Source organism: Mobula birostris, chromosome X (assembly GCF_030028105.1).
Source record: "Mobula birostris isolate sMobBir1 chromosome X, sMobBir1.hap1, whole genome shotgun sequence".
In the NCBI taxonomy this organism is placed as follows: domain Eukaryota; kingdom Metazoa; phylum Chordata; class Chondrichthyes; order Myliobatiformes; family Myliobatidae; genus Mobula; species Mobula birostris.
In genome coordinates this window covers 75,225,330-75,246,199 of record NC_092402.1, presented here as the reverse complement: position 1 = coordinate 75,246,199, position 20,870 = coordinate 75,225,330, and the positions used below count along the sequence as shown (strand labels likewise).

General features: G+C 43.1%; 1 protein-coding gene across 1 annotated transcript in view; it reads left to right on the top strand.

Moving 5' to 3' along the window:
- mrc2 (mannose receptor, C-type 2) overlaps positions 1–20,870 on the top strand; it is a 256,319-nt gene that overhangs the window by 177,853 nt on the left and 57,596 nt on the right. The window contains exons 16-19 of the mRNA XM_072248739.1: positions 8,776–8,808; positions 11,994–12,160; positions 13,143–13,210; positions 15,268–15,368. Coding sequence (XP_072104840.1) covers positions 8,776–8,808; positions 11,994–12,160; positions 13,143–13,210; positions 15,268–15,368 — 369 coding nt within the window. The remainder of the gene's footprint in view (positions 1–8,775; positions 8,809–11,993; positions 12,161–13,142; positions 13,211–15,267; positions 15,369–20,870) is intronic.

The window sequence follows — 20,870 nt, the reverse complement described above, 5'->3', positions numbered from 1 at the left end:
CACTACCTCACTATTCTGCTCTCTTTTTACTCTATGTATTTATTTATTAAATGTACTTATTATTATAACTTTAAAGTTTTTTTGTGTATTGCACTGTACTGCTGCCACAAAACCAAAAGTTTCATGAAGTGCCCGTATGTCAGTGATAATAAACCTGATTCTGCTTCTGATTTTGAGGTGGCAAGAGAGACAGGGGTTTACACCGGTGCTCAGAGATACAGCACTGAGAGCAGTGAAACACTTATATACTCCTGATGGTGTGTTTTCAAGTGCTTCCCTTCCTGGGAGCACATCTTAAGTGCTAAGTGAGAAGTACCAGTGTCCCAGTTCAAGGGCTGCGTTAGGGAGGCACCTGCTGGACGTTAGTGGCATTGCAAGTAAGAACAGTTTCAATGAACTCTGATCGAAACCATATGTCACCTATTTGCCTGTTTGGAAGTATGGAGTCAGCTGGAATACCACTAAAGTCATGTGCTGTAGCCACATCACGGAAGGAATCTGGAAGAGAATATATCCAACAGTTTTGAGCAAATTCAAAAGGGAGCTTGAGCTGAACGCAATGCCAACAAGGATTGCCAAACTAGTAGAATAAAGCAGGCCAGGGCATCATGCATTGTGTCAGGATAAAGGTGCGTGTGGAATCAGAAGTCAGAGTGCAATAGACGGGAATGTGAATGGAGAGTTGGCAACTGTCTAAAGATGTTAAATTGCAGGAATAAGATCTAGTAAATAAATAGTAGATTCCTTATTTTAAATGTAAACAACAAGCCTAATAATTAGAATTCTGGGATTTACTCAAGAGCCTGGCAGGTAATAGGCCAACTGCATTTTGTATTTTCTCATTTTGACATAGATTAGGAATATGAGAGCAGGGTGGAAACTGGCAGCAAAGCTGATGAGGCAACACGTTAGCAGAAAGCAGTATTAGTGCAGTCATCAATGTACCAGGAGAAAAAGTGAGGGTGGGGGTCTGAGAACAACCTCACTACACATCCTGCCCCCTGTCCTCTGCTTGTGTATCACCTGACTACATCTCCTGATTTTAATAAAGGAGGAGGAAGAAAACAGCAAACTATTGAAGCAACACACACAAGATGCTGGAGGAACTCAGCAGGTCAAGCAGTATCTATGGAGGGGAATAAACAATCAATGTTCTGGGCTAAGACCCTTCTTCAGGACTGAAAAGGAAAGGGGAAGATACCAGAATAAAAAGGTGGCGGGGAGGGTAAAGGGGATAGTTAGAAGGTGATAGGTGAAGCCAGGTGGGTAGGAAAAGTAAGAGAGCTGGAGAGGAAGGAATCTGAAAGGAGAGGAGAGTGGACCCAGGGTGAAGTGATAGACAGGTGAGAAAATGTCAGAGTGGGGGGGGGGGGATTTTTTTTTATATATCTGAAGGAGAAATCAGTATTCATGCCATCAGACTGGAGGCTACCCAGACAGAATATAATGTGGCCTCATCTTGGCACAAGAGGAACTATTGATCTGCCTGACATCGGTAGTTGAGAAAACATTGAAGTCTATTGGACTTATGAAAAAAAGGAAATTGTGTTTAAATAAACTACTGGAGTTCTTTGATAATCTGTCCAGTGAAGTGGATGAGGGGAATCTGATGGATAGAGTGCATTTTGATTTTCAGAACAGCGTTTTGTTGCATTCACTTTTAGTCACCTAACCTGAAGAAGGCTGTTCTGTAAAATTTGCCAGGTGGGTTCCTGGGATGGTGGGTCTGTCACATGAGGGAAGATCAAGTAGGCTAGACCTTTATTTCCTAACCTTTACAGAAAGGGTTCCCAACCTTTTTTTATGCCGTGGACCCTACCATTAACCGAGGAGTCCATGGAACCCCTGCTGAATTGTGAACAAGTTTGAGGGACTAAATTGTCTCTTCCTGCTACTATGTTTCCCATTTAACTCTTTGTTCCCCTTCCTCTCTTCTCTACAACTTAAAACTTGTTTCACCTCCGGCAATTGCTGGTTCCGTTGAATGGCCATGGACCTTTCTCACTCCATAAATACTGCCTATTGAATGATTGCACATTTTCTCTCGTACTATTAGTGGGGGTTATAGGCAATTTGATATGTTGGTCTGGGATACAGATAGGACTGATGTACGAGGAGACAAACGTAGCAGAAGAAATAGAAGCAAGAAGAGGCCATTTAGCCCCTTGATCCTGTTCCATCATTTGATGAGATAATGACACCATTATCCTGCACTGACCCTACGTCCCCTAATATCTGAAAACCTAGTGAAAGGTGTAGCGGACATGGAATGGTATTAAGTAAATGGATAACATATTAGTTTGATACAGGCTGGTTATGTTTCAGTGGGGATTCCATTTGATAACACTGGACAATAAATTTTTTCAAAAGTGTTGCTTCCTCAGAATTTTTTTTTTTTGCTTATGATAGATGACTTGAAGCTGAGCACAAATATAGTTTCAGACTACCTGTATCATGTAGGAATTTGGAGAGACAAGAAATTAACTTTTATTGAATATAATGCATAATGCATTTAATTACATAACAGTGCTGATGCTAACTAAGCTAAAATTGTTTTATTGATGATTTTCATTTGTACTCAGTAGTTGAGACTTCTCACTTAACTGTCCAATGATAATTAGCTAGCATTGATGATTCCAGTTGCCCTGATACAGTTTCTCCATGAATGCAATGTTCTGATGAAACTTTCACCATGCTCGTCACTGACAGCACCAAGATTTACAAGACAGAAGTCTCTATGGGAATACAGAAAATGAATCTTTAGTGACATGTTTCACTTCATGGTTTTGTATGCATGAAGCATGTTGTCAACCAGCTCCACGTAGTCTGATGCTCTGTAGTTGCCAAGAAAATTTTCAACGACATCCTTGAATGCCTTCCACATGATTTTTTCCAGTCCCACTAATTCTTCTGTCATTGATGACCTGTTTGATTTGGGGTATAACAAAAATGCCTTCCTTAATCTTGGCATCAGTTATCCCGGGAAACATCTGTCTCAAATACCGAAATCCTTCACGGAAATTTTTAGTCTTTCTAAAACCTGTTCTGCCATGCAGCATCCGCCCTGCCTAAGAATGCCCAGGCATGTCTGGAGAAGATAGAAAACTGGTCAGCTTACATTGTGGACAACATTTTAATTGACTTGAATTATGAATTAAAATAACAAATATATACGATTTCAAAAAAAATGGTGCATGATAGGGAAATTTCATTTTAAGTTTCATAATCAGCAGCCCAAAATCCATAAGATATACCCAAAAGTATTCAGGAAGCAGAATCTTTATTGACAGTGTAATTTATTAATGTGGAACATAGATAGCTTGTGTTTGAGTGAGGTATAAAGGCCGATTATGCTTGGTGAGGATGAAGGCAGATGATACCTCATCGTGGGCCACAGACAGTTGATGTAGGAATGCCGTGTGATGCACCAGCGTGGGTTACAGACAGCTGATGTATTATTGTGGGTGAAAGTGGATGATATATTAGTGTGGCATTCAGATGGGTGATGTATTAGTGAGCGAGCAGATGGATGATGTGTTAGTGGGGATATAGACATGTTAGTCAAGACTAATGATGGATAGTAGGTAAGTGAGAAATATTAATTATTGATGCATTAGTGTGTAACTCACAGGTGTGGAATATTTGTGGGATAGATATTGATGAATATTACATTATTAAGAGATGCAGACAGAAGTTGCGATACTTCTGGGACAAAGGCTGTGATATATTAGTGAGAGGAAAAGCCAATGAAATATAGTGAGGAGTGTAGATTAGTGAATGATAACTTAGTCTTTATGTAGATAGATGATGGATTAGTGTTGATTCAGAGGACCGATGTATCCTTACAAGATACCAGACAAGTGCTTTATGATTATACATATAGGGGCATGATAAATTCAAAGTTCAAAATAAAATATATTATCAAAGTGCATATATGTCACCATATATAACCCTGAGATTCATTTTCCTGCGGGCATACTCAGCAAATCCATAGGATAGTAACTATAACAGGATCAATGAAAGATCAACCAGAGTGCAGAAGACAACAAACTGTGCAAAGCAAATATAAATAAATAGCAATAAATAACAAGAACATGAGATAAAGAGTTGCTAAAGTAAAATCATTGGTTGTGAGAACATTTCAATGATGGGGCAAGTGAGTGTAGTTATCCCCCTTTGTTCAAGAGCCTGATGGTTGAGGGGTAGTAACTGTTCCTGAACAGTTCATGACAAGTATAGGCACATGATATATTTTTGAGAAATAGAGACAGAACATGGAACAATACCGCATTGATACATGCCCAACCAGTCCATGCCAACCACAGTGTCAATCCAGTTAGTCCCAATTTCCTGTGTTTGGCCCATATCCCTTTAAGTGCTGCCCCTCCATGCACTGTCCCTATCCAAGTGCTTCTTAAATAATAAATATTGAACCCATCTCAAACACTTCCTTCATACTCACCACCCTCCACTTGAAAAATTTGCCCATCAGGTCCTTGTTAAATTTTTCCCCTCTCATCCGAAATTCATTCCCCCAAGTTTTGGTTAGCCCTACCCTGAGGCAAAGACTATTACCATATACCTTATCAATTCCTCTCATAATTATAAACTTTTCTATAAGGTGACCCCTCATTCTCCTATGTTCCAAGGAATAAAGACCCAGCCTGAACAACTTCTTCCTATAACACAGGTCTAGTCCTGGCAATATTCTCATAAATCTTTTCTGAATTCTTTACCTTTTATCCACCTGTTTCCTACAACAGGGTGACCAAAACTGTACGCAGTTCTCACCAGTGACTTATGCAATTGCAACATAATGTCCCAACTCCTATACTCAGTGCTTTCACTTCGAAACTCTATAAAGGTCATCGAGCAAAGTCCAATGACTCCTCCAAATCGGACTCTGTCTATCTAAATGCTGGAGGATCTTCTCCCTCAGAGTTCTTTCCAGTAACTTCCCCACTACTGAAGTCAGGCTGACCTGCTTGTTCTTGCTACCCCAACAGAACAACATTAGCCACCTTCTAGGTCTTCTGGAGCGTCACCAGTGGCTAACAATAGAGCAAATACCTCCTGAAGGACCGCTGCAATTTTCTCTCCAGCCTCCCATGGAGTCTGAGGGTGCACCCGCTCCGGCCCAGGGGACTTATCCACTTTAATATGCTGCAAGGCTGTAATGCCTCCTCCCTGGCAATATGGATGGCCTCCAAAATATCTCCACTTAGAACATAGAAACTTAGAAAACCTACAGCACAATACAGGCCCTTTGGCCCACAATGCAGTGCTGAACATGTCCTTACTTGTTTCCCTTTTGAGCAGCCATGATTTTCTCCTCAGTAAACACCAAGGAGAAATGTTCACAAAAAATTCCACCCATCTCCTGCGGCTCAAGTCGTAGGGAGCCCTGCTGATCTCTGAGGGGAACCAACTCTCTCCCTAGCCGTCCTTTTACTCTTTATATAGCGGGAGAGCCTCTTGGGAGGTTCCTTAACCTTACCTACCAGATCCATCTCACAACCTTGGTTTGCCCTCCTGATTTCACAAACTCCACCCGTCCAGGCCTTTAACACTCTGGATGGCCCAGTCAATACCAGGGAAAATTAAAATCTCCCACTAATACAACTCTGTTATTCTTACTATGAGCAACTTCCCTACACAACTTGCTATGTTCCTCCAGCATATTGTGTGTGTTGACTTATTGAATTGATTTTTGATTTCAGGGAGAGAGAATGTATGTGTACAGCACTGGTCTGATAAATAGCTTGTCTCTTCCTCCTTGAGATGAAATCGGAAGTATATGTTTCTCTTTGACTTCCTGTTTTTTCACAACGCACAAGGAGATTATTCTGCTCATTGAGTCTATACCAGCTCAGTGTATTCCCACCAGTTCCCCCCACCCTCGCTTATTGTCTGTCACCCATCAACCCTCTCCTTAATTCACGTGCCACCCACCAACACCTGGGACATCTTACAGCAGCCATTTACCACCATGTCTACAGGATGTGGGAGGAAACTGGAGCACCCGGAGAAAACCCACATAAGTTCCAGGAAGAGCAATCTCCACAGAGCAACACCCAAGATCAAGATCGAACCTGTGTTGCTGGAGCTGTGCTAGTCTGAAGGCAGACTTGCATCAATGACTCTCTTGCTCCACAGTACCACATGAGCATGTATTAGCAAAATGTTTAGTGTACAGTCTTGCAATTGCAAAGTTACAGTGACCAGTCTAGCAACTGGGAAATGGTCCATTAGGCTGAATCAAACCTGACCTGAGCAGTGATTATATACTTGGTGGCCACTTTATTAGGTTCACGTGCACACCTGCTTGTTAGAGCAAATATCTATTCAGCCAATCATGTGGCAGCAACTCAATGCATAAAAGCATGCAGACATGGTCAAGAGGTTCTGTTGTTATTCACACCAAACATTTGGATGGGGAAAAAAGGCGATCTAAGTACCTTGACCATGGAATGATTGTTGGTGCCAGACAGGGTGGTTTGAGTATCTCAGAAACTGCTGATCTCCTGGGACTTTCATGTACAATGGTCTCTAGAGTTTACAGATAATGGTGTGAAAAGCAAATCCAGTGAGCAGCAGTTCTGTGGGCAAAAATGCTGTTTTATTGAGAGAGGTCAGAGGAGAATAGCCAGACTGGTTCAAGCTGCCAGTAACTCAAATCACCATTACAATAGTGTTGTGCAGAAGAGCATCTCTGAATGCCAGCACGTCGAACCTTGAAGTGAATGGGCTACAGCAGCAGAAGAAAATGAGCATATGCTCAGTAGCCACTTTTCAGGTACAGGATATAGTGGCCACTGTGTGTACAGTGATGCATTGTGCCTGCTTTAACACATTGTTGGAGTAATTAGTCCACATTGTCCAGGTACGACATCATTGAGCACTTCCAGGACACCTTGGTGTTCAGAGCCTTACCCTGGCCTGGGGCCCACTCTGGTAACTCCCATCTATTACCTTCCAATCTTGGGTGTCCATAAACTCTTGCACTCACCACCTCAAACCTGACCCTGATCACTCCTGGAACACGACTCTGGCACCTCTGCCCAAACTACTCAGTTACTCTTGGTCTCAAACCGCCTCTCACTGATCACTCTTACCTCAAATCCCTGATCACCCATGACCCACCTCCCTGGCCACCTGTAGCCTGTCCTGCTTCCACTCCTCAACCCCTGAGCTTCTGGAACTCCAACCCACTTTCCTCTGGCCAACTGCTCCCAACTCCAAAGGCAAACCAAACACAAGCCCATGCACTCCTACAAATCAAAGTTCAAAGTAAATTTATTATCAAAGTACGTACTGTAGATGCCACCATATACTACTTGGAGATTAATTTTCTTACAAGCATTCACAATAGAATCAATGAAAAGCCACACACAAAGACTGACAATCAATGTGCGAAAGAATACAAACTGTGCAAGTGATAACACTGAGAACATGAGTTGTAGAATCCTTGAAAGTGAGTCTGTGGGCTGTGGAATCCCTTCAGAGATGAGGTGAATGAAGTTATCCACACTGGTTTAGGACCTGATTGTTGAGGGGTAATAACTGTTCCTGAACCTGGTGCTGTGGGACCTGAGGCTCCTGTACCTTCTTCCTGATGGCAGCAGTGAGAAGAGAGCATGGCCTGGATGGTTGGGGTCTTAATGATGGATGCTGCTTTCTTGTGGCAGCTCTCCATGTAGATGTGCTCAATGGTGGGGAGGAATTTAACTGTGTTGGACTGGGCAGTATCCACTATTTTTTGTAGGCTTTTCCATTCAAGGGCATTGGTGCTTCCATAACAGTCTGTGATGCAGCCAGTCAGGATACGTTCCACGGTACATCTATTGAAGTTTGTTGAAGTTTTAGATGACATGCTGAATCTGTGCAAATTTCTGAGGCAGTAAAGATAATTGTCATGCCTTCTTTGTGATGGCACTTGCATACTAGCCCCAGGACAGGTCCTCTGGAATTTAAAGTTATAACCCTCTCCACCTCCATTCCCCCAATGAGGACTGGCTCATGTACCTCTGGTTTCTTCTTCCTGTAGTCGATAATTCAGCCCTTTAGTTTTCTGACATTGAGTGAGATTGTTGTCATCAACAACCAACTATCGCAACCCAATCATCCACCCTCTTCATCTAAGTGACAATCAGGACAGCATCCATGCACCATCAATCTACAAGCCATGACACACAGGGACTGGGGCTATTTTTTTGTAACTTTGTTTTTTTGCTATCATAGTTATATGTGCCATGTGCTGTGTATGACTGTTGATGCAGTGTTTTGCAACTTGGCCCTCGAGGAACGTTGTTTTGTTGACTATATTCATGTGTGGTTGGGAAGGGAACGTCGACTCAGACCATGAGAGGCCTGTGTCGGGCAGATTGGAAGTCTGTGTGGGGCGCCACTCCTCGAACAGACACTAGAGCAATGTGTGGTTAAGTGCCTTGCTCAAGGACACAAACATGCTGCCACAGCTGAGGCTCGAACTAGCGAACACCTTAACCACTTGGCCACGTGTCCAATGTGTGGTTGAATGACATTTAAATTAAACCTGAACTTGAACTTGAACTAAGTGTCTCTAATTTTTCCCTCAAAGCAGTAGTTCCTCACTAATTAGGCTTCCAACAACATCCCATTCTTCCTACTATCAATGCATTTAGACTTAACCAGCCAGAGTGTGCACTGCCCCAGCAGGTGTCTGTAACTTGAAGTGAGGAATTGCATGACTTGGGGTTTCAGACTATTCTAATCTACTCTTCCTTCTCCCCACAGGAGCAATTGTGAAAGAACCAGAAGACACTGAAGGTACAGTCTAGTTTTACCATCCTACAGCCTGAGGGGATTGTATGTAATGGCTCTGAACTTACTATCAGCAATGAGTATTGTTGTCCCTGTTTTTTGTTATACTCTTCACTGTGATCAGAATTTCCCAGAGCAGCTTTCCTCCTTGGTAAAGTTAACAACAAGGATATCCTGTGTCTTCTTAATTTGGCCCAAGCCCTCGGTTCAAGGTTTATATTCCCTGAAAGCAATGAAGGTTCGGATGGAGCAACGTTCTACGCATTCTGTCAGGATGATGCTGCTGCTGGTGGCTTTCACTGCCAGTTGCACCTCTCCAGAGGCTCGTGTCCTTATACTGAAATTAATGAGGAGAAGCAACTTATCTTCTGTTGATCCTCAGGTCAAATGTTCAGAATTGTAGTAGGAATCCTCTTTGGTCTTTTTCCATTGTTTCGCGGGTCAAAACCAATGATTATTATCGGGCGGTTCTGTGACAGAGTGAGCCCGAGGGTCATGAGGCTTTCTTTTAAACACCAGGATTAACAAGATACCAGATTAATTCATTTGTGATGACCAAACCAATCCCTTAGAGACAAAATTCCTCCTCTGATTTGTTCTATCGGCAGAAGGGTATTCACCTGGGATCAGAATTTCTCCTGGTCAGAGTGGCCACGTCAGTGTTGAGGTGTCTGAATTCCTGGGCTGTGGTCGTGAGGCGAGATCCAAGTCTGTTGCTGTTGGGATCGTCCGTGAGTGCTGCGATCGTCCATGAGTGCTGCGATCTTTCAACTGCCTGAACTTCATTTTGAAGAGCAGGAGATGCACGTGTATGAATTCTTCTGATGAGAAATGGCTAGTAGGCAGATGCCATGGGAGTATTCAAGATAGAGACAGACCAACTGACAAGAGTGATGGGGAATGTCCCTCCTCAGGATGAAGGCAACAGAGTTCTACATGCCCTCGAGTTTATTGAGGGGATTAGTTGGAAAGCCAATATGAGGAGCCTTGGATTATTGGAGTCTCGTGGTGATAAAGGCCTGAGAGAGGATTTTGGTAGCAAAACCTGAAGTAGAAGAGGAGGTATAGAGGAATATAGGGCCTGTGATAAAGATGATCGCACATGTGAAGAAAGGTGCTTGCCTTCATTAGCTGGGACACAGTGTATAAAACCGTGGAAGTCTAGGTATAGCATTGGTTCACAGCAAGAATTTCTGCCATACTGTAGAAGGATATACTGTAGATGCAATGGAGAAGAGCAGGCTGGTAAGCACCTGCAGTGGAGTGTTTGAGTTATGAGGAGAGACTAGATAGATTTCATTTGTTTTCTTTGAAGCAGTGGAGGCTGTGAGAGGACCTGATAGAGGTCAGCATTAAGAGAGGCATAGATAGGCTGGATTGTAAGAAACTTTTGTCCATAGTGGAGTTGTCAAAGACTAGAACATATAGGATAAGCAGTGAGAGGTTTAGAGATGTAAGGAAGATTTTTTCTCACCCAGAGGATGGTTGGAGACTGAAGCACAGTGTTTGAGAAGGTGGTGGAGGCAGGTATTCTCAGAATGTTGAAGCATCTAGGCAAGTACTTGAATCGCCGAGGGGTAGGTGCATACAGTCCAAGTGCTCTAAATGGGATTAGTATAGGTAGGTATTTGATAGGCAGCATTCTGCTGATGGGCTGAAGGGCCTGCTTCCATGCTGTATGCCTCTCGGTGGAAGTGGTGGTCTTGATATTCAAAAGGGTATGTGATATAAGTTCACCCAAAGCCTTTGGAGGTGTGACCAAGAAAGTTAGAGAGGGTTGTTAGTGAACAGACTTGCTGGCAAAGGATAGTCAAGAAATAAGAAGATCAAGTGAAGCAACTTGCACGTTGCAATAACAATCCAGAAACTATTCATTTCCATCTCACATCAATGAAAAAAATTGTAAAAGACTTATCTACTGTCTTCAGTGTAGGGAAAAGATACAAATATGTAGCACCTACCAAATCCTGGTTCCTTAAATCAATTATTTTTGGAAAGTAATCGTCGTACTGACCTGGACCAAATTTGTTGTTCAGTGCCTTGTGGCACATCGGGTGGCAACCTTGCTGTTTCTTTAGCATTTGACTGTTTTTTACAAGGCCAATTTGCTAGCTCGACGCTCAACCCAGTACCGATGGAAAAAGTGCAGGGAACGGGTAGATTTGAACCGAGGACTACTCGCCTTGAAGTCCGGTGCGGATGCCACTACACTACCGGCCAGCATTAGGATCAGATTTGTATGCAGCAGAGTCCTGCAAGCAGAAGTGAGGAGAATGACTTAGTAGTTCTGCAATACACTCCTGTGAAACTTGAATCTCTGCTGCCTAAGGCGTATCCTCAGAACTGTGAATCTGAGATAGAATGTGCATCCATCAAGAAGACTGTGTTACTCATCGACTGCAGAATACTGAGTGGTGAACCTTCCAGAATGAGAGTGAGTGAGGTGAACCCTGGATTTTTTCAATGTGCAGTTTGTACTTTACAGTTATCCAATCAGCCAGCTGAGAAAGTGAACTGGACACACACAGAGCAGAGGTGACTTCAGAGCAAGAGCTCCAGTTTTCCAGTTGTAGCTTTGCCCTCCTTGTATCTGGCCAGTCCCACCTGTGATTTTCCTTTTGTTCTACACCCTGTGTCTTCTTCTTAAGCCCATCACCCCTACAGGGGCATAGGCCACTGACAACAGCCCACCAGTGTCCTCTGTCCTGGGCCAGTCTTTCAAATGTTCCCAGGTGTAGCTCATCTTCTTGGTGTATCCTTCTCTCCCCGCGATGAGGTCCCTAGAGCTTCAGAAGCTCTTTGTTCTTTACAAGATGGGTTGCTAATCCCATGCCCAACCCTCCTCCTTTTGCAGCCGGTCTTGGGACTGTCCATGGCAGAGTTTACACCCTGCTTTTAAGGTGTTAATTCTAACTTGGTCTGGGTTTGGACAAAAGGTCATCTACCTGAAACATTAGTTAACAGTCTCAGTATTTCCCAGCTCTTGCTGTTCCATTTCTGGGGTTTGCCCATCCTTCACATATTATTGGCTAGATAATGTCAATCACGATTGAAGTCAATAGAACAGACTGGACTACAACACGCAGCTACTGCCATGTTGTTCACAATCAAAGGTGAATTCCTTCCCTGATGCTTGGTTGACTTTGAATGACTCTGTTCGTATAAACGGAGCCATTTTTATCTCTTCCCAGATTCTTCAAGCAACAAGTGGGTGCGTTTCAAGGATGCTGAGTACAAGTTCTTTGAACATCGCTCCACCTGGCCACAGGCCCGTCGGATCTGCACCTGGTTCAGAGCGGAACTGGCATCTATTCACAGTCAACAGGAGCTGACATTCCTGGAACAGAGTCTTCAGGAGGTAAGAATCCGGAGTCTGGAGTCATTACTGGGACTAGATGGCAGGTAGTTTCCTGGATAGACTGCATTAAGGTGAAGCACAGCTGGACAGGATAGTTAGTTTAGGGAAGTAAGGCACTGGAGGCTACTGGGAACCATTCAACTGATTTAACTGTTCATGTGAATGCATACAGCCCACTTGTAGATCTTCTGATAAGATTATTTTTGCAGCTTGTGATGGTCTGTCTGTCTATTTATTTATTTTATTTATTTAGAGAAACGGTGCAGAACTACCCTTCTGGGCCACACTGCCCAGCAACCCCTATTTAACTCTAGTCTGATCAAGGGACAATTTTCAATGACCAATTAAACTGCTAACCGATAGTTCTTTGGACTGTGGGAGGAAACCAGAGCACCCGAAAAAAAAAACCATGCATTCCACAGGGAGAACAAAAATAATAATAATAATAATAAAAAATAAATTAGCGATAAATGTGAGTCAGTAGCTCTACCAGATGGTCTCCAGGCATGAGATGCAAAGAATTCCACCTGCCCAGGTAGTTTTGACAAAACCAGCACTTACGCCTCCAGGCAAAGCATTTGATGGGTTGACACCCATTCTACCACCTTATCCATTCACTCTGTTTGCTGCCCACTATGGCTGTAACATGTTTGTCTACAGGGTGAACTGTCACAGCTCTTCCATGATCTACAACCTTTCCCGCTTTTACGGTTAAAGGCAACAATTATTTGGGAATGCCTTTACCTTCTGCCCTTGCAGCTAACACAGCATCCAGAATTGGAATCTTATCATCATTTGCTTCCTCATCACGAAGTCAACAATTAGCAGCACCCTGCCAAATAGTGCTGTGATATTACTTACTTGAGAAGTCCCTTCCACGAAGGGTCATTAGCATTGAGCAATTATTGGTCTCACCAGTGAACATAGATAATTAAGTAAACCATACCCTCAGGAATAACGGATACAATTTGTGTTTCTCCAGCTCTCTCGGGTTCAGGACCAGCTTTGGTGGATTGGCCTCCACACCTATGATAATGATGGACGATTCAGGTTGGTGGTGTTTGGTCTCCTGCAACAAGTGATCCTTTCAATCGTCATGTTACACAGAGTGGTGGATGCCTGGAATGTGCTGCCAGGGGTGGTGGTGGAGACAAATAATGATAGAGCAGGAGATTCCAACCTTTTTTATGGTATGGATCCCTACCATTAACCAAGTGGTCCATGGACCACAGGGACAGAGGGATAAGGGGCTCTTAGGCATGTGAATGTGCAGGAAATGAAAGGATATGGACATTGTTCGGGCAGAAGTGATTAGTTTAGTTGGGAATTTGATTACTACAACAATGTAGGCTGAAGGGCCTGTTCTTATGCTGTAGTGTTCTATGTTCTATGCCATATCTTGCTATCTCTTGACATACCGTCCTTTATTAAGGACCTCCAGCACCCAGGGCATGCCCTTTTCTCACTGTTACCATCATGCAGGAGGTACAGAAGCCTGAAGACACACACTCAGCGATTTCAGGAACAGCTTCTTCTCCTCTGCCATCCAATTCCTGAATAGACTTTGAAGCTTTGGGCACTACCTCACTTTTTTAATATACAGTATTTCTGTTTTTGCACATATTTTAATAATCTATTCAATATATGTAATTGATTTACTTGTTTATTTATTATTATGTTTTGTTTTATTTATTATTGTTATTTTTTCTCTCTCCGCTATATTATGTATTGCATTGAACAGCTGCTGCTAAGTTAACAAATTTCACGCCACATGCCGGTGATAATAAACCTGATTCTGATTCTATCCTCAGAGCTCTTTAAAGCCATCCTTCTTTTGTACATTAATGTCTCACTTTTTCCGACAATCCTGTACCAGCTGGTTTTCCTGTATGGATATTGGGATGCAGAAACAGAGCCTGCCACCGCCCTGCTTCCTCTCAACTGTTCAATGTATTCTTCTGTTCCCTCTCCCTCGGGAGCTTTCCTAGTTTACCCTTAAGTACATCAATGCAGTTTGTTTCCACAGCTCCCTGTGGTGACAAGTTCAATTATACTCTCCACTCCAAGTAAAGGATTAACGACCAATTTTTCATCTCCCCCACTGTACCAGCACCCCCATGCTTCCTGTTAGTTATATAGCACAGAAGCAGACCCTTCAGCCCAACTAGTCCATGCTAACCAAGATTCCCATCTAGCTAGTCCCATTTGCGTGCATTTGCAAATTTGCAAAATTTCCTTTCCTATCCAAGTAGCTTTTAAATGTTGTTAATGTACCTGCCTCAACCACTTCCTCTGGCAGCTCATTCCATATACTGACCGTTCTCGGGGTATGCTAGTTGCCTCTCAGGTTCCTTCTAAATCTCTGCCCTCTCCCCTTTCACCCTAAATCTGTGCCCTCCAGTTCTTGATTCCAATCCCGTGCATATTTTCCCTATCTGTGCCCCTCATAATTTTACACACCTTTATAACCTCACCCCTCATTCTCCTACACTTCTTTTAGGATCTAAACACGAGATTTTTCAGATGTTGGAAATTTTGAGCAACGCGCACAAAATGCTGAAGGAACGTAGCAAGTTGGGCAGCATCTACAGAAGGGAATAAACAGTCAAATTTTCCATCTGGCATAGTTTGCATTTTGTTGTTTGATTGTTTGTGGTTTTTGTATTGCTATATTTATGCTCTATTCTTGGTTGGTGCGGCTGTAACGAAACCAAATTTCCCTCGGGATCAATAAAGTATATCTATCTATCTATCTATCTAAATTTTGGGCTGAGACTCCAATGAAGGTCCATCTGTAGCCAACCATAGATGCTGCCTGACTTGCTGAGTTCCTCCAGCATTTCGTGTGTGTTGCTGCTGTAAGGATCTTGTTCTACAGGAGCCTGAGGTAAGTCACTAACACACATAATCCTCTATGTCTGCATCCCCACACTTCCTGTTGGGGTATAGTTCCACCATAAGCAGAATTTTTGATCTCAGGGCAGGAGGCATTGCACCCAACCCCGAATTGCATTTACAAGAATGGTCATGTTCTAAGTCAAAAAAAAAAATAGCCATTGCCCCTCCCCCCCACCAGTGTAGTAAAAGATTGGCATTCTTGATTTCAGGTGGTCTGATGGCTCACTGCTGAACTTTGTATTCTGGGCCTCTGGGAGGCCACGACCAATTTCTAGAGACAGAAAATGTGTTTACATGTCGCCCATTAAAGGTAAGAGAGGCTGTGAATGAGTAAACTTTACTGGCCAGATATTTCAACTATAAATGCTTTTTTTTTCATCCTGCCCTGCAGCATAATAGCAGGTAAATGAAGACTCTTGTAATGTTGGAGGCACAGTACCCAATCAGTGCAGAGTTAGCTCTGAGAAATAACAATGTGATAATGACTAGTGAATCTTCATACAAGTATAAATATTAGAACACCAAAGTTTTTCAGCAAAATGGTGCTATAAAATCTTTAGCACCTGCATCAGAGCAAGCGGCTCATTACTGATGAGTACGCATAATGGGAAAAACTTGTATTCATTTGTAATGAACCATCAGAGCAAAATAATGGAGATGAGAGGTGGTCGGACATGAGTTTGATGGGGCAGGAGAAAGCAGAAATGATTGAAGGAGAGCTCCGTGTCGCTGGGGGCGTGTAACTCATTGAGTGTGGGTGCAAAGGAACAAGTATTATTGCCAAATGAGCTGCTTTTGATAGCATGGAAATTGGAGACATCAATTGGTTTCATAATTTAATGCCCTTTTAATGGCAAACATGTGGGTGTTGCAAATAGACAACACTGCTGGCCAACAGTGTGTTTGTCCATCCCATGTTAAGTATTTTTTCTATCATTTAGTAGATAATAAAGTGTTTCTTTCTTACAGTCATCATCATAGCTTGTCACACCAGACAGCCAGCCACTCTAGTGTTGTTTGGTTGATGTTAAGCAGGTCAGTGTCAGCTAAATCAGGTGAGGGTGGGCAGTTGCACAGAACGTGTTCAATGTTCTGCACCCTTTCGCCACACTCACAGGATTCGCTGGTCTTTAAACCTCACTTCACCATATTGTCTCCCGTCCTACAAACTCCCGCTCTCGCTCTGTTGAGAGTGCACCACTTCCATCTGTCAAGCAGTGCCCCATCTGGTAACATTTCTGTGGGGTCTTGCACTGTATTGTTTGTTGGGGTTCTGGCTTCTGTTCGTTGCCAGAGGTCAATCCTGTATGTTTGGGGGGATGTTCCGTGCGGTAGTTCCTCCATTGTAGCAAAGCTTTTCCTCGATTTTAGGCGGTTGGAAATTGGCACATGATGATGTAGTGGGAGCTGTGGATCCGAATTCTGTTTACCTTTTTCAATTTTTGCTGTAGTGTGCCTTTGAATCTCTGGGGGAGCAATGCCTGCAAGTCTGTAAATGATGTTAGTGGGTGTGGGGCGCAGTGTGCCCGTGATTATTTGGCAGGCTTTGTTAAGCAACGGGTCTATTTTCTTCGCATGGGCTGATCTGCCCCACACAGGTGCACAGTATTCTGCAGGTGCATAGCAGAATGCTAGGGCAGTTGATCTAAGTGTGTGAGCATTAGCTCCCCATTTCGTCCCTGCTAATTTTTGCAAGAGAGAATTGCGAGAGCCAACTTTTCCTCGGAGTTTTTGGATGTGGATGGCAAAGTAAATGCCTTTGATCACAGTCCATCAGCGCAGAATACTGTACAGACATTGCGGGACAGGGAATCTATGGATTCTATGGGTTTGTTCCCTGAGAAAACGGTCGTAGCCGTGTGGAAGAATGCTTTCATGAGATCTGACCAAGACCTCGCTTGGCTGGCGGTGAGACACTCCCCCCCACTCCCGGCCAGAGCTTTCCTCTACAGCCAACAAACACATCACCCGCAATGTACACTGCCCTTGGGATGGCTGTGATGGGGAAGAAACAGTCACCCACCTCTTTGCAGAATGTAGATTTGGTGAGAGAGTGTGGAGACCGATAAAAGGGTCGTGTCGCAGCTGCGTAACAGAGGACTCTCTAAACAGTGGACTGTTCCCAGGGACACACACCGGGACAGATGTCAAGTGTGGCTGGAAGGCCATTAACTTGGTGAAGAAGACCCTTTGGTCTGCCTGAATCTTGTTGGTCTTCCAGCACAGAGAGATGTCTGTCAGGGAATGCTGCAGAATGGCACAGTCCAGGCTGCTGAGGGGCACACTGAAGCTCAGTGCAGACAATGCTGAGGCTCTGTGGGGGAGGACCATGTTCTGGGCTCCTCCCACTATTGCTGTACGTGGAGGGGCAGAGTTGGGCAGAGAAGCCCCTTGAACATAGTAACAGTATTTTACGCCAGGGAGCCATGGGAGGGGCAATGGTGTTATGTATGTGTGTGTTTTCTTCTCTGTAAAGTTTTCACTACTGAATGTACCAACCACAGATAAATTTTGTGCACTATTTCTTCCTTTGTATATACTTTGTTCATGAATAAAATATATTTTTGAAATTAAGAGTTACTATGAGTATGATGAAACACACCAATTGTGTTGTATTTCCTGTATATATTTTTGTGAATAAAATCTAATTTAGAAATAAATGAACTATGTTTGTACATTGAAAATTTTAAACAGGAAAGAATTTGCTAAATAAGACCATAAGAGCATAAGATATAGGAGCAGAATTAAGCCATTTGGCCCATCGAGTCTGCTCCACTATTTCATCATGGCTGATCCAGTTTTCATCTCAGTCCCAATCTCATGCCTTCTCCCCGTATCCCTTCATGCCCTGACCAGTCAAGAATATGTCAACCTCTGCCTTAAATGTGCATTAAGACTTGGCCTCCACATCTTCCTGTGGCAAAGAATTCCACAGATTCACCACTCTCTGGCTAAAGAAATTCCTCCTCATCTCTGTACGAAAAGGATGCCCCTGTATTCTGAAGCTGTGTCCTCTGGTCTTAGACTTTCCCACCATAAGAAACATCCTCTCCACATGCATTCTATCAAGGCTTTTCAACATCAATGAATTCACCCCTCATTCTTCCAAATTCCAATGAATACAGGCGCACAGGCATCAGACTCTCTTCATATGACAAGCCATTCAATCCTGGAATAATTTTTGTGAACCTTCTTTGAACTCTCTCCAGTTTTGGTACATCCCTTCTAAGATAAGGGGCCCAAAACTGTTCACAATCCTCCAAGTGAGGCCCCACCAGTGTTTTATAAAGTCTAACATTACATCCTTGCTTTTATATTCTAGTCTTCTCGAAATGAATGCTAACATGGCATTTGCCTTCCTCACCACAGACTCAACCTTAAAATTAACCTTTCGAGAATCCTTTGCAAGGACTTCCAAATCCCTTTTCCACCTCTTTCCGTTTAGAAAATAGTCTACTCTTTCATTCCTTCTACCAAAGTGCATGACCATACACTTCCTGACACTGTATTTCATCTGCCATTTCTATGCCCATTCTCCAAATCTGTCTCAGTCCTTTTGTAGCCTCTCTACTTCCTCAAAACTACCTGCCCCTCCACTTATCTTCATATCATCTGCAAACTTTGCAACAAAGCCATCAATTCCATCATCCAAATCATTGACATATCATGCAAAAAGAATTGGTCCCAACACAGACCCCTGTGGAACACCACAGCCAGCCAGAAAAGGCTCCCTTCATTCCCACTCTTTGCCTCCTGCTAAGCAGCTATGCTTTATCCATACTAGAATCTTTACTGTAATACCATGGGCTTGTAATTTGTTAAGCAGCCTCATGTGTGGCACCTTGTCAAAGGCCTCTTGAAAATCCAAGTACACAACATCAACCAATTCTCTTTTGTCCCTCCTGCTTGTTATTTCCTCAAAGAATTCCAACAGGTTCATCAGGCAAGATCCCCCCTTGACGAAACCATGCTGACTACGGTCTATTTTATCATGTGCCTCCAAGTACCCGGAGACCTCATCCTTAATAATCAACTCCAGCATCTTCCCAACTACTGAGGTCAGACTAATTGACCTATAATTTCCTTTTTCTGCCTCTCTCTCGAAGAATGAAGTAACATTTGCAATTTGCAGTCTTCTGGAACCATTCCAGAATCTAGTGATTCTTGAGAGATCAGTATTAATGCCACCATGATTACTTCAACCACCTCTTTCAGAACCCTGGGGTGTATACCATCTGGTTCAGGTGACCTATCTATCTTCAGACCTTTCAGTTTCCCAAGAACTTTCTCTCTAGTAATGGTAACTTCATACACTCCATAACCCTTGACAACTGGAACTTCCACCATACTGCTAATGTCATCCACAGTGAAGATTGGTACAAAATACTTATTCAGTTCACCTGCCATTTCCTTCTCCCCCATTAATACCTCTCCAGAATTGTTTTCTAGTGGTCCAATATCCACTCTCAACTCTCTTTTACATTTTATATATCTGAAGAGGCTTTCGGTCTCCTCTTTAATATTATTGGCTAGTTTACTTTTGTATTTTATCTTTAACTTCTTAATGGCTTTTTAGTTCCCTTCTGTTGGTTTTTAAAAGCTTCCCTATCATCTAATTTCCCACTATTTTTGTTCTATTATATGCCCTCTTTTTGGCTTTTATGTTGGCTTTGACTTCTCTTGTTAGTCATGGTTGTGTCATCTTGCCTTTAGGATACTTACTCTTCGGGATGTATATACCCTGTGCCTTCCAAATTGCTCCCAGAAATTCCAGCCATTGCTGCTCTGCTGTCATCCCTGCCAGTGTTCTTTTCCAATCAATTCAGACCAACTCCTCTCTCAAGCCTCCATAATTCCCTTTACTCCACTGTAATACTGATATTTCTGACTTTAGCTTCTCCTTATCAAATTTCAGGGTGAATTCAACCATATTATGATCACTTGTCGCTAACTTTTTGTTTAACCTCGAGCTCCCTAACTAATTCTGGTTCATTGCACAACACCCAATCCAGAATAGCTGATCCCCTAGTGGACTCAACCACACACTTCCCTAAAAAGCCATCTCATAGGCATTCTAGAAATACCCCCTTCTGTAATCCAGCACCAACCTCATTTTCCCAATCTACCTGCATATTGAAGTCCCATAACTATTGATACATTGCCCTTTTGGCATGCGTATTCTATCTACCGTTGTAATTTGTAGACCACATCCTTGCTACTGTGGGTGTCTGTATATAATTCCATTCAGGGTCTTTTTACCCTTGCAGTTCCTTGGGTTGATCCACAATGACTCAATACCCTCAGACCGTATGTCACCTCTTTCTAATGATTTGATTTCGTATTTTACCAGCATAGCAACACCACCTCCTCTGCCTTCCTGCCTGTCCTTTCAATACAGTGTGTATCCTTGGACATTAAACTCCCAGCTTTAATCTTCTTTCAGCCATGATTTAGTGAAGCCTGCAACATCATACCTGCCCATCTGCAACTGTGCTGCAAGTTCAACTACCTTATTCCGTATACTGTATACATTCAAATACAACACTGTCAGTCCTGGATTCACCCTTTTTGATTTCGTCTTGAGATCACAACCCTGGAGGTCCTGCCCTCTAACTTAGCACCGAACTCCCTGAACAATGTATGCAGAACCTCATCACTCGTCCTGCCCATGTCATTGATATCAACATGAACCACGGCTTCTGGCTGTTCACCCTCCCACTTAAGAACGTTGAGGACTTGCTCTGAGATATCCTGGACCGTAGCACCCAGGAGGCAGCATAGCATCTGGGAATCTCATTCATACCCACAGAAA